This window comes from Abramis brama, assembly GCF_963993115.1.
Source record: "Abramis brama genome assembly, contig: SCAFFOLD_43, whole genome shotgun sequence".
Taxonomy (NCBI): Eukaryota; Metazoa; Chordata; class Actinopteri; order Cypriniformes; family Leuciscidae; genus Abramis; species Abramis brama.
The window spans coordinates 297,667-311,238 of NW_028156027.1; the positions used below are offsets into that span (position 1 = coordinate 297,667).

Genomic DNA, 13,572 nt, shown 5'->3' on the forward strand with positions numbered 1-13,572 from the left:
GTTGCTGTGTGGAGCTTGGTCCGGTCTTGGACTTTCTCTAGTGGACTTTGGTCTTCAAAAAGCTGGAGGACAAAGTCTTTGAGACAGCAAGGTACCCGAGGTAGGTGCTTAGGGGCAGCTGGGCTCTTCAGAGAGGGATGAGCTGAGGATGTGAGAGGTTTAGCTGCCTTCTTCCCTGCTGCCTCTTCAGCAAAAAACAGAGTCAGAGGTTCCCACTGCTGGAGGAGTCGATTGACACATTTGCCACAAGAGCCAGCCATCTGGTCGAGGATAATTTCAAAATCTTCCTCACATCAGTGTCGCACAGCATTTGTAGGTCATGCAGCAAAGCTTTCCTCTTGCTACTCTTGTCAAGGTAGTAGTAGACAAAGATGAGCATGTCTTCAATGTCAATACATTGACTCCTTGAAGCCTTTTCAACAGCTAAATGCATTAGGGTGGCATGCACAGCCGACCATGTAAATGTGGGGATTCTGTGACTTAATGAATGCTGCGTCACCTTTTCTTATCCCCTGCATGGCAGAGGCATTGTCAGCAGAAAAGCTTACACAATTGCCCCATGGTATTTTCCTTTTGTTTAGTTCCTGGTCAATGAGATTGTATATCCCTTCGCCAGTAGACTCTCTACACTCAACAATTTTCAGGAGTACTACAACTATTTTTCCAACACTGGGATCATAGACACGGACAACCAAAAGAAAAAGCTTGACATCATCCATGTCTGTGCTACCATTGGTTGTAATGCTGAATTGGGAACCGCTCATAAGGTCACTGATGACCTGTTCATCATTTGAGGAAAGTGTGTTCAATATAGCTGCTGTCTTGGTTCGGGCACAGCCGTACTGCTGGGCAATTTGACTATCTGGAAACATCTTCTTAAATAATGGTCCAGCATGGTCAGCTATAGACACTGGCACATTGTGCTCAGCAATAAAGTTTGAGAAAAGTGTTTCTGCCCTGATGGTCCGTAGATCTTGATCTCCAAAAAACTTTGTGGTGACATGCCCTGACATTTGTGCTTTTTTCAGTAGCTTATAAACATATTAATGGCAAAGGTGTAATTACACTATATTTAGCACAAACAGGGCTACCATAATATGTGAGCAACGTGCATGTACATGTTTGTATTTTTGAGAGAATAATGTTTATACATGGTTATTGAAAAAACTAAAAACTAAAGTTTCTGAAATAAGGCCACAAAACACATACTAAATATGTGTCAATACGACTTTACTAATGGATGTCGTGGCCTAGAGTTTTTTCTTCAAAATGATGTGAAAATCATCCTGCCTAATCATTCACATAACACAATACATTGATTTAAATCTTGTAAAACACTTTTTGTTTGGAAAGGCAATATGCGCAAAGGGCGTCAACTATTCAACACCATCATGCATATTTAGTGATTCACACCTGAGGAGACAATGGGGCCCACATACAGCCATTCATTCAGGTGTGTCACCTATAGCCACAAGAAAGAATGCAAGAGCATTGGTTCACAGTTGGAAGCATCTCAATTTTATTTTATTTTTCCACAAATTGTGCTTGCAAATTGTAAAATATCCAAGGAAAACATGTCTAGTAATTGTGCAGTTAATTCTCATACTGTATTTTCAGTTTTGGAATATGTATCCTCTCCCCAAATTTGTCAATAACTAGATGTACCGCATGGCGGTACAAAATATGACCGCCGCTCAGGCCTGCACTGGCTTTCCACAAAAATAAATGACGTGGAGCAATTTGGCTGTATTGCGTGTTTATGTATATAAGTTGTATATTTTAAAAGACTGTCTGGAGTATTCCTGTGGATCATGGATAATTTAGAGTTTTGTAATTATTTGCCATTAATATTTAAGTTTTATCACAAGTCATTAATTTAGACACTTAACATCCATAATGTGAAAACGTCACATCCATAACAGTGGTTAACAGTAAAAAGCGACTGAAGTGCCCTTGAGCAAGGCACCTAACCCCTCACTGCTCCCCGAGCGCCGCTGTTGTTGCAGGCAGCTCACTGCGCCGAGATTAGTGTGTGCTTCACCTCACTGTGTGTTCACTGTGTGCTGAGTGTGTTTCACTAATTCACGGATTGGGATAAATGCAGAGACCAAATTTCCCTCACGGGATCAAAATAGTATATATACTTATACTTATACATACTAAGTATGAAAAATCTGTATTTTTTTTTTTCAAAGGACCCTCCCATTCAATTTATACAAACCTCTACCAAACGGTTGAGGTGCCTGTTGATGGTAAAAGTCTGTTATCTGACTTTGGCATGGGTTTGTTGTGTTTTACTGAAATAAAAAACATTTTTTCCCCAAAAAAGTGGTTTTATCTTGTAGCCCTGGTCCCAGAGTTTTAAAAAAACAATGTTAACAAAATTAAACTCATTCCCACTGTACCTAGTAGAACACTTAAGTAAATGTCCCATTGAAATTAATGGGATTTTATGGATTTAGGTGAAGAAAGTGTACACATAATACATTTTGGTCTGTACCATGAATAGAAAACTGATTCAACTATATAAACTATATATTTTCTGAAAGCGTAGACTCTCAGGATGTGATCTAACATGGCATGAAACATGTCCCACCCACGTCATTAGTATACTGCCCAAGCATAACACATTGGGTATTGGTAAATCGGGTATATGGCTGATACCTAAAAAAAGTAGTAGTATGTGCATGTCTGTCTGTGTGTGTGTGTGTATGTGTGTGTGTTTGTGTATGTGTGTGTCTGTGTGTGTCTGTGCGTGTATGTGTGCGTGCGTACATGTGTGTTTGTGTGTGTGTGTCTGTGCATGTGGATTTGTATGTGTGTGTATGGGTGTGTGTCTGTGCCTGTGGATGTCAGTGTGTGTGCATGCTTGCGTTTGTTTGTATTCCTGCATGTGTGTGTGTCACAGTATCATCCTAAACCAGCAACCCTTCGCTCAACAGCACCATCTACAGGCCGATGAGTGTACAGTCACTAAATGTGCACATAAATGAATTTATTTTATACCCCCCCATGGATGAAATTCTACGAAACTTAGCATACCCCCAGAGGATGTCAAGTTAATCATACACATGAAATGGTGCAGTTCTGAACATCTCCACTAAAGATAGGGGCGATTAAAGCAGAATAATATTGCATTTAAATTTTTTATGGGAGGGGCGCAAATCACAAATGAGTGATTATGGGCTAGGTTGATGTGGGCCCTTAAGACCAACATACCATAAAAATTTCTTCATCCTCGGTTCCACGGTTCAAGTAGTTATTTAGGAAAAACTGCATTTTTTGGGTTTGGGGGGGGCCAGCGCGGGGGGGAGTGGCCCCCGGGGACCAAACGAAATTTTTCCGTAAAAGTCTAGTGGGGCTACATGCCCACCAAATTTCATGTTCCCCGGTGTTTCGGTGTCCCTGGTATCGTTGACGGAAAATTCAGTAGATTGACGGGAAAAAAAAACTAAAAAACTTTGACAATCGATTATGGGCTAGGTTGATGTGGGCCCTTAAGACCAACATACTTTGCAAATTTCTTCATCCTCGGTGCCACGGTTCAGGTAGTTATTTAGGAAAAACTGCATTTTTTGGGTTTGGGGGGGCCCAGCGAGGGGGGGGGAGTGGCCCTCGGGGACCAAACGAAATTTTTCCGTAAAAGTCTAGTGGGGCTACATGCCCACCAAATTTCATGTTCCCCGGTGTTTCGGTGTCCCTGGTATCGTTGACGAAAAGTTCAGATGACGAAAAAAAAAAAAAAAAAAAACTTTGACAATCGATTATGGGCTAGGTTGATGTGGGCCCTTAAGACCAACATACCATAAAAATGTCTTCATCCTCTGTGCCACGGTTAAGGTAGTTATTTAGGAAAAACTGCATTTTTTGGGTTTGGGGGGCCCAGCGAGGGGGGGGAGTGGCCCCCGGGGACCAAACGAAATTTTTCCGTAAAAGTCTAGTGGGGCTACATGCCCACCAAATTTCATGTTCCCCAGTGTTTCGGTGTCCCTGGTATCGTTGACGAAAAATTCAGATGAGAAAAAAAAAAAAAATTTGACAATCGATTATGGGCTAGGTTGATGTGGGCCCTTAAGACCAACATACCATAAAAATGTCTTCATCCTCGGTGCCACGGTTCAGGTAGTTATTTAGGAAAAACTGAATTTTTTGGGTTTGGGGGGGCCCAGCGCGGGGTGGGAGGGGCCCCCGGGGACCAAACGAAATTTTTCTGTAAAAGTCTAGTGGGGCTACATGCCCACCAACTTTCATGTTCCCCGGTGTTTCGGTGTCCCTGGTATCGTTGACGAAAAATTCAGATGAGGAAAAAAAAAAAAAAAAAAAACTTTGACAATCGATTATGGGCTAGGTTGATGTGGGCCCTTAAGACCAACATACCATAAAAATGTCTTCATCCTCGGTGCCACGGTTCAGGTAGTTATTTAGGAAAAACTGATTTTTTTGGGTTTGGGGGGGCCCAGCGCGGGGGGGGAGTGGCCCCCGGGGACCAAACGAAATTTTTCCGTAAAATCTATAGTGGGGCTACATGCCCACCAAATTTCATGTTCCCCGGTGTTTCGGTGTCCCTGGTATCGTTGACGAAAAATTCACGGGGGGCCCAGCGCGGGGGGGGAGTGGCCCCCGGGGACCAAACGAAATTTTTCTGTAAAAGTCTAGTAGACCAACATACCATAAAAATTTCTTCATCCTCGGTGCCACGGTTCAGGTAGTTATTTAGGAAAAACTGCATTTTTTGGGTTTGGGGGGGCCCAGCGCGGGGGGGGAGTGGCCCCCGGGGACCAAACGAAATTTTTCCGTAAAAGTCTAGTGGGGCTACATGCCCACCAAATTTCATGTTCCCCGGTGTTTCGGTGTCCCTGGTATCGTTGACGAAAAATTCACGGGGGCCCCAGCGCGGGGGGGGAAGTGGCCCCCGGGGACCAAACGAAATTTTTCCGTAAAAGTCTAGTAGACCAACATACCATAAAAAATTCTTCATCCTCGGTGCCACGGTTCAGGTAGTTATTTAGGAAAAACTGCATTTTTTGGGTTTGGGGGGGCCCAGCGCGGGGGGGTAGTGGCCCCCGGGGACCAAACGAAATTTTTCCGTAAAAGTCTAGTGGGGCTACATGCCCACCAAATTTCATGTTCCCCGGTGTTTCGGTGTCCCTGGTATCGTTGACGAAAAAATTCAGTAGATGACGAAAAAAAAAAAAAAAAAAAAACTTTGACAATCCCTATAGGAACTGCTTTCGCTAGCTACGCTAGCGGCGGTCATAATAAAACACAATAAAAATTATTTAAAGAAAAGGCTTATATTTACCTTTTAACATTTGTTTACATCTACCTTGTAAATATATATATTTTTTATTAAAAAGGTTACAATTACAACAAAAATTCAAGTGTAATCTTTCTTTGTAAAAACTAAAGTATACATTTTATCATACATATTTCAAAGTTAAGGATTCATTACTTTAAATATAGCCTACATTGACAAAACATACTATATTTAACATATTAGCAAAAATTGGGCAACAAAAGCTTATTTGAGGTGGCAGATATTTTACAGTAAAAATATATAATCTATCCAAAACTAGTCAATGAAATGTTGTCTTTCATATGTCTGTAACAAAGGTCTTTCGTTTTTATTATAAGGAATATAAATGTTAATTTGCAGTTTAATACGTTGCCGTTGCTTATACAAATACATTTTATTTCAACATATTTCAGTCGATTTTTACCCAACTCAGTATAGCAATACAGTTTGCTAAAACATCATCATTCATTCACACACAGAAACGCGAGTGTGCGAGCTGTGGTAAACAGCGCATCTCTGCCGTTCATTCATTCACACAGAAACGCGATTCACTTGAGAATGAAAAAAACTTACAGTTTTCCTCAGCTCAGCTGCATCTGCTCCTCGAAATACCAGCACTTCTGAGGTACATTTTCCATTATTATTATTATTCCTCACAGCGCAGCGAGACGGTGTAAACAAGTACAATGATCTGTATAAGCTTGATGTGTTTTCTCGAGCTGATGGGGGCGTTCACAGTTTGCACGGATCGCCTCAGTCATTTGCGTTTGAATAGCGCACGCTCTCCGTGGGCGGAGTCACATTAAAAATAATTAGCTGAGATGAGAACGACTGACATGTCTCTCTTTTCATAAAGATTACATAAACAGAGAATATTTGTTTTTTATAAAAATTACTTCATTTAAAAGAAGAGAATTCAAGCTTCATGCCTGTGTGTCTGTATGACCTGCTTTTTTCAGTTATTTATAAACATGATAATGGCAAAGGTGTAAATTCACTCTATATAGCACAAACAGGCCTACCATAATATGTGAACAAAATGTATGTAGATGTTTGTATTTTTAAGAGAATAATGTATGTGGTTATTGAAAAAAATAAAAATGAAAGTTGCTGAAATAAGACCACAAAACTCATACTAAATGTGTGTCAATAAGACTTTTGACTAATGGATGTTGTCGCTTCAAAATTATGTGAAAATAGTCTTGGTTTATCGTTCACATAAAACAATACATTGATTTAAATTGTGTAAAACAGGTTTTGCTTGGAAAGCCAATATGCGAGGAGTAGTTTACACCTGAGAATACAATGTCCCACCCATTATGCGTAATGAGCCATTCATTCAGGTGTGACACTGACTGAGCCCCACAAGAATGAATGCAAGGACAAAAGATATATTTAGAAGAAGACTTATATTGACCATTTAAGATATCGATTACATCTATCTTGTAAATATGTTTTGCTATTTTATTAAAAAGGTTACAATTACAACAATAATTACAATTTCAACAATATTTCAAGTGTACTCTTTCTTTGTAAAAAAAATGATTATAGGCCTACATTTTATCATATGTAGGTATTCATTAGTTGGAACATTGGAGCATCTAACATCTCAGTTTATGACTTTATTTTTGACAAAAATAGCATTTTATATATATATATATATATATATATATATATATAAAATGCTATTTTTGTCAAGAGAGAGAGAGAGAGAGAGAGAACATATGAGCAGAAATTGCTAAACAAAAGCTTATTTGATGTGGCAGTAAATTCTACAGTAAAAACTGTACCCAAATCTAGTCAACAAAATGTTGTCTTTCATATGTTTCGCCTGACTGTAACGTTGTTTTTATGAAATATTAGGGCATATAAATGTTAATTTGCAGTTTAATACGTTGCTTATACAAATAGTTTACATTTTATTTCAACATATTTCAGTCAATTTTTACTCATCTCAGTATAGCAATACAGTTTGCTAAAACATCATCATTCATTCACACACGCGATTTAAATTTAAACTGTCTTTTTGCGAGCTGTGGTAAACAGCGCGCATCTCTGCCGTTCATTCATTCATAAACAGAAACCCGATTCACGTGAGAAGGAAAAAAAATGTACTACAGTATTCCTCAGCTCGCTCCTCGAAATACCCACACTTCTGAGGGACATTTTCCATTATTATTATTCCTCACAGCGCTGCGAGACGGTGTAAACAAGTAATGATCTGAATAAACTTGTGTTTTCTCGAGCTGATATGGGGGCGTTCACAGGTTTGTGTGGATTGCCTCAGACATTTGCGTTTCAATAGCGCGCGCTCTCCGTGGGCGTGGTCACATTATTTTTGAATGAACTCTAATGAGCTCGACTGGAATCGCTCTCTTTTAATACAGATTTCACAAGATGAGAATATTTGTTTTTTATATAAATTACTTCATTTAAAAGAAGAGAATTCAAGCTTCATGCCTGTGTGTCTGTATGACTGATTGACTGAGTATTCGCTGAGTTATTGTTCATTTTCGGACGTGTTTCAGAATGGACTACACTGACAGAGAGAAGGCAGAACTCGCATCACTTTTATTTTTCTTTATTTGGCAAAAAGCACAACACTTTGTTTTTATTGTGAGTATACACAAAAATAATACACATTTAACAGAATCGATTGATGTATGAAACTTGTTTGTAATATCAAAGTCAACAGAGCAAAATTAATTTCTTTTTAACTGATAAGAAAAAAAGCGAGCTGGTATCGCCGGCGATACCGCCGACCCCAGGGGGTTAATATATAAGAATTAAATATAGAAGACAAGGGATAATCACGACACGGAGGCGCCGGCATGAACTAGAGCTCGCCTCATAAATTAACCAAAACTCAGCGCCTGCTTGACTCACAGACCTGTCTACTTTTAAACAGAACAATTCAAAACGAAAGAAAACAGACTGCTCTCTGCTTGTGTAATCCGTATTAAATGTGCATTTCTCTCTGGCACGTTCACTACTGCGAAGATCGCGAGACAGCATCGTCAACTTCATCTTTGCAGCCGTCACGACACTGATACAGGAAACACTTGTTTATTAATAAACAATTAAAATGTCTCCTTTCTATATTTGACATTATTCATAATCATTAGGCTACTTTTGCCGGTTCTTTGTGACAGCTTTTAGGTGCGTTATTGGCAGCTCCACCCTTACATGTTAGCCTACATTAACGCATGAACTGAACTGAGCTTGTCATAGCTGGACTGCCTGTTATGATGTCAAGGTCATTTTTAATGTTCTAAAAATAAAAATAGCTAAAAATCAGTCTAAAAATAGCCTAATTGTTACCTTTATCTTACGTTAATCAGCACCTGGCCTGTCTAAAACCTTCTAGATTTCTAGCCATTCAACCACTTTTCTAACTGCCAACTAATTTCCCCAACTAATGGTAAGGATGTGCCGGTTTGATAAGCTAACGTTAGCCTATTGACCCCATCCCCAGAAACATAATTATATTAAAAATAAAAGGAAAATGAGAAGAAAAAAAAACGTTCATGGTGAGTATTTGTGTGTGAGACTGTGTTCGTTACCTGTTGCTCCTTGGTGACTGATGTCGATGTCAGTCTTGCAGATGGTGCAGAACGCATGATAAGGTAGCCTGGACATCTGGAGGCAAGGCCATCTCTCACAATAGCGGTCTAAAAATCTTTGTGTTTTTCGAACCTTTTTTTTGTGGCGGTTCAGCCATGGCATGAAAGCCTAGGTATCTTATCCGGCCAGTCTGGCTTGCTTGAGGCACTGAATTGAATTGAATGCAAAGCATGTGGATAGGAGGGGGAGGTGGGCGGCGGGTTAACATGCAGGGCTCTGATTGGCCGAAAGCTTTTCACTCCACTTACACGCTGTGGCTCAGCGGCAGAATCTGCGTCATAGATTGCATAGAAACTGAAATCGGCGAAATGCGAGAAGCAACAAAATGCGTACCTAGAGAGCAGCGAATCGTACAAGCGTACTTATGGGTCAAAATGCATGCCGAGTACAAAAAATGTGTACATGTTGGCAGGTCTGGAAAGAGTACTTTATAAGAGAGCTTGGGGTGAACTATCCCTTGCATCTCATTAGGAATAATAATTACAAATGGGAACTCAACCACCAAACCTTGTTTAAGAAAGACAGACTTTTACGTAAAGGCTGCTCCAAACAAAAGGCAGCAAAACTACACTGCTATATTGTGTTCGCCCATATGCAAATCTTACCGAAGCTTGTTTTGGAATTCCTAGATGTAAACTCACAGTTGTAAGAAAAACATCTGAATTGTGAGATAACCTTCAAGTTTAATACTTAGGCTATACTTAGGCAGTGTTTTAGTACTCGAGAACAGACTCGATCTGCGCGCATCTCAACTAGTGCAAGATGAGAATTTGTGGTTAAAAGTATATGAATATTTATTTTGTTTATAAAATGTCTGCTGGTTTGTCTAGATGAGAGTCTTATTCCTCGGCTGGATCGTGTCGAGACTTTGAAGCTGCACTGAAACTCACATCTGGACCTTCAACCCATTGGACCCTATTGAAGTCACTATATGGAGAAAAATCCTGGAGTGTTTTCCTCAAAAACCTTAATTTCTTTTCCACTGAAGAAAGAAAGACTTGAGCATCTTGGATGACGTGGGGGAGAGAAAATTATCAGTCAATTTGAATTCTGAAGTGAACTACTCCTTTACCTCGAATTTGGTCTGAAGCACTACAACACTGTTAGGAGTTTTGGAAAAACCTTTAGTAAGTATGCACAAAAGTAATAGAGGTGAGTGCCAAAACAAGCACTGCTTTAACTTAGCAAGATGCCACCCATGAAGGACAGCAACTTGGGCATTTTCAGTGCGGTTAGCAGACATCAAACATCCAAACCACAAGAAAACCAGCTTGCAAACGAATACTCTTAAGTTGCTCACCTTCGTCATAGTTTCACTGAAGATGCCTTCAGAGTTGTTGAAGACTTCCAGGACTGCATCGGTGGCGGTCATATTTGCATATTTGTTCCTAAGCTCGGAGTTTCCCACCTGGGAGTAGATCACAGGTCCTTGGGTGGGATCCAGCAGGCTCTTCTTGATCTCAAACATTTTGGCATCCACCTCCTTCAGAATGGTTTCTTTGGCCTTTTCCATGTGGCAATACTCAGCAGCCGACGCCTTATTCAACATCTAAGAACACAGCATGAGCAAATCTTGTCAATATTGCGTACTGACCCAACAAATACCACCATTGGATTAAGAATGATGGGAATTTTAGAGCGCAAGTTTCACAGTTCCAGAGTTTGGGAAAATTCTTGAAGGATGCAGGATTTTTTCTGCATAGAGAATTATGAGGCGGCCACCTCCGGCTCTCGACAAAACTCGGACTGACAGTCACATGGTGAGATACACTTATTGGATAATCCGTGGGGCGGGCGGGCCAAGTAATAAAAACATTCCATTCCAATTAATCAAGGGTGGATGATAGATAAATCAATATACTGAGTTGAGTTTAATAAAGACACGGAACTCTCATCACGGTAAAACGCAATGAACGTGCGTCACTCTTTTACTTTCGTTTTCAACAACGTAATTTTCTTCAGGGAAAACCAATCAAGGAAAACATATCAGGGCTCGACATTAACGCTTGTCAGGGACCATAGACTGTGTTCGGGACACGTGTGTTTTTTTCTTTTTTTGAAGGGAAAAGTGAGAGAGAATTGTACTACTTGCCCAACCGTACAAATGCCCTGATTAAAACAATTTTTAATATAAAAATAAAAAAAATAACTAGGGAATCACCAAAAACGTGAGGATAATTCTGTTTTATTTCATATAATGTAAGTGGCGACTGATAACCTATAGCCTAGTTGATAATAATATAGGCCTACCTAATGTACTGACGGTAACAAAGATGCGCTGTTGAGGCTCGCGCAGTTATTTATAACATATTATAGTTAAACAATATAGCCTTGGCTACACACGACCAGAGAGCTGTTTTCCTGAATGCCATCAAGATTGAAACCAAAACTGATTTCATAACAGTTCAATAAACAAATAACGTTAGTTAAAATGAAGTCACTTACATTTTAGACGCAATGACTGTTTTTGTTCTGTTTCAGCAGCGAAAATAGTTCCAAACAAAGATCACAGCAGAACCATCGTGCATCTCACAGCAACACTCATTACTGAATGATTCAGCGTTTTGAACGAATCGGTTGAGTCAAAGATTCAATTACCCATTCATAAACTGCCTCATTTTGAATAAATCAGCCGTTTGAACGAATCGTTTGAATGAATGACTCAATGACTGCCGCCTCCTATTGGCGGTTTAGTTTCATAAAGTATCATTCTTTTCAACATTTCTTATTTGCATATTCAAAAATATTTTAAATAATCTCATTTAATACAGTTATAATTTTTCAATGTAAATTATTTAATTTTATTGGTAACAGCCTAGTGTCTTATTATTTAATTGAATATAGTGATCAAATTTAAGAATTTGAAATGAAAGATGGAGCATACATTTATTAAAATTAGGGGGAAAATGCCCTTTATAAAAGTTACAAAAAATTATTCTGAGTGTTTTCAAACAGTGATGTAATGAAACATTGACAATTTAAGTTTGAAGGGAGTAAAGCCTCTGTTTAGGCTATTAAGGAAATGTAATTTTGCCAAAAGAAGAACTTTAATTTTAAATAAATGTTCATTTCAAATCAGCCAACTTCAGTGTGATATGTTACTATATTATCATGCTTAACACTAAGAATCTGAATAATTGTAATGTGATGATCAGATGCAGATATCTAAATATCTACATGCCACCGGACCCCCCTAGAGGTACCGAGCTCCACCCCTACAAAAATAATGTTGGAAACACATTAGGCTATATGATGATCTACGAAAAATACAAATTTAATTACTTTATTATTAAAATACATTATTAGGATTTTACCACCTCCATCGTGACAAATGAATGGACTACTAGCGGACTCGGAGTGACATGAAGACATGAATCAGAGGCACAAAAACTTTGGCAGGGGTGAGCGCTTTGCACGCAACCCGAAAAAAAAAAGAAAAGAAAAAAGCGGATTTGCATGATTTACGAGAGCATCATTTTCAGGTCGGAAAAGCCGGATTTCCGGATTTATCCGGAAGAATCACATCCCTGAATAATGTTTTCTTTATAATTTTATGTAGCCGATATGACAGACTTGCGCTGCACATGTTGCACTGAACTCTATTTTCCTTTTTGAAGTGATTCAATCATATTTCAAGCAACTCAATCCCATCATGTTGAACAGTGGCATCTGAAGCGTCTCAGCTGAAGGAGATAATACATTGTTTATCAGCTTTAATATCTCAGACACATTTTCTGCAGACACTGACATGGTGGCCGATATATCGTGCATTCCTATTTGTAGTGAGAACCCTCAACACCGAATCAGACATTTCCGAAAGAGACCCAAAAAATATGGCAACAACAATAGGGAATCTTACCAAAATGGACAACCCAAGACTCTGGATTCTGATGCCGAGTTCATAAGGCGACTCGCAGCTATAATGGTCTGCAAGGTGCTTCAGGAAATCAGCAAGGTCAAATCTAGGTGTTGTGCTTCTTCTCTGGAATATTCTGAGACTCTAAAGCAAGCAGAAAACCACAGGGAATTGGAATAGTTTTTTTTTTTCTCTGTATTGTGTCTTCCCTATTATATTGGTTATGTTGTGTGTGTTAAACAAGTGCAGTGCTGTGGAAAAGAATTTCCCCCTGGGCACAATAAAGTTATTCAATCAGTGAGTATGTTGAATACTGGTCAAGAACACAGCCAATGCCAAGCTGACTCACCTTAAGAACGTCCACAGTTGTAATCTGAAGTACATCATCATCTTTAGTATTTGCATCTATTTTGAACATTCGGTGGATAAGAGGGATCTTGCAGAGAGGGCCCAGATGGAGTTCTTCAAAGCGTTTCTTTTTCTTCAGGTTGGCCAGACCCTGTCCAAGTTCGTAAAGTGTGCACACGCAAGACACCGCCTCCACTGACTGACAGGGAAAGAAACACATCAGGTAAACTCAAGAGGTCTCATTTATAAACATTACTAAAAGTGTACATGCGCCCGAAAGCAAAAAATCTTGTACGGCAAAAAAATGTCAGACTTATAAAAGCGAGCGTACGCCAGAACCTGCGCAGAATCCCCTTTATAAACCCCAGTCAGAGGAAGATTGTGAACCTGCGTCTCCTCCCCGAAATAACCATATATGAGCTTACAACGCCTTCCTTACTGTGCACAT

At 39.5% G+C, this 13,572-nt stretch overlaps 1 protein-coding gene across 1 annotated transcript in view; it reads right to left on the minus strand.

Annotated features, from left to right (window-relative positions):
• LOC311077155 (uncharacterized protein) overlaps positions 1–13,572 on the minus strand; it is a gene marked incomplete at its 5' end in the record, with an annotated part of 138,022 nt that extends 124,450 nt beyond the window's left edge. Inside the window, 4 exons of the mRNA XM_084138963.1 lie at positions 10,221–10,469; positions 12,780–12,920; positions 13,126–13,323; positions 13,564–13,572. Coding sequence (XP_083995089.1) covers positions 10,221–10,469; positions 12,780–12,920; positions 13,126–13,323; positions 13,564–13,572 — 597 coding nt within the window. The remainder of the gene's footprint in view (positions 1–10,220; positions 10,470–12,779; positions 12,921–13,125; positions 13,324–13,563) is intronic.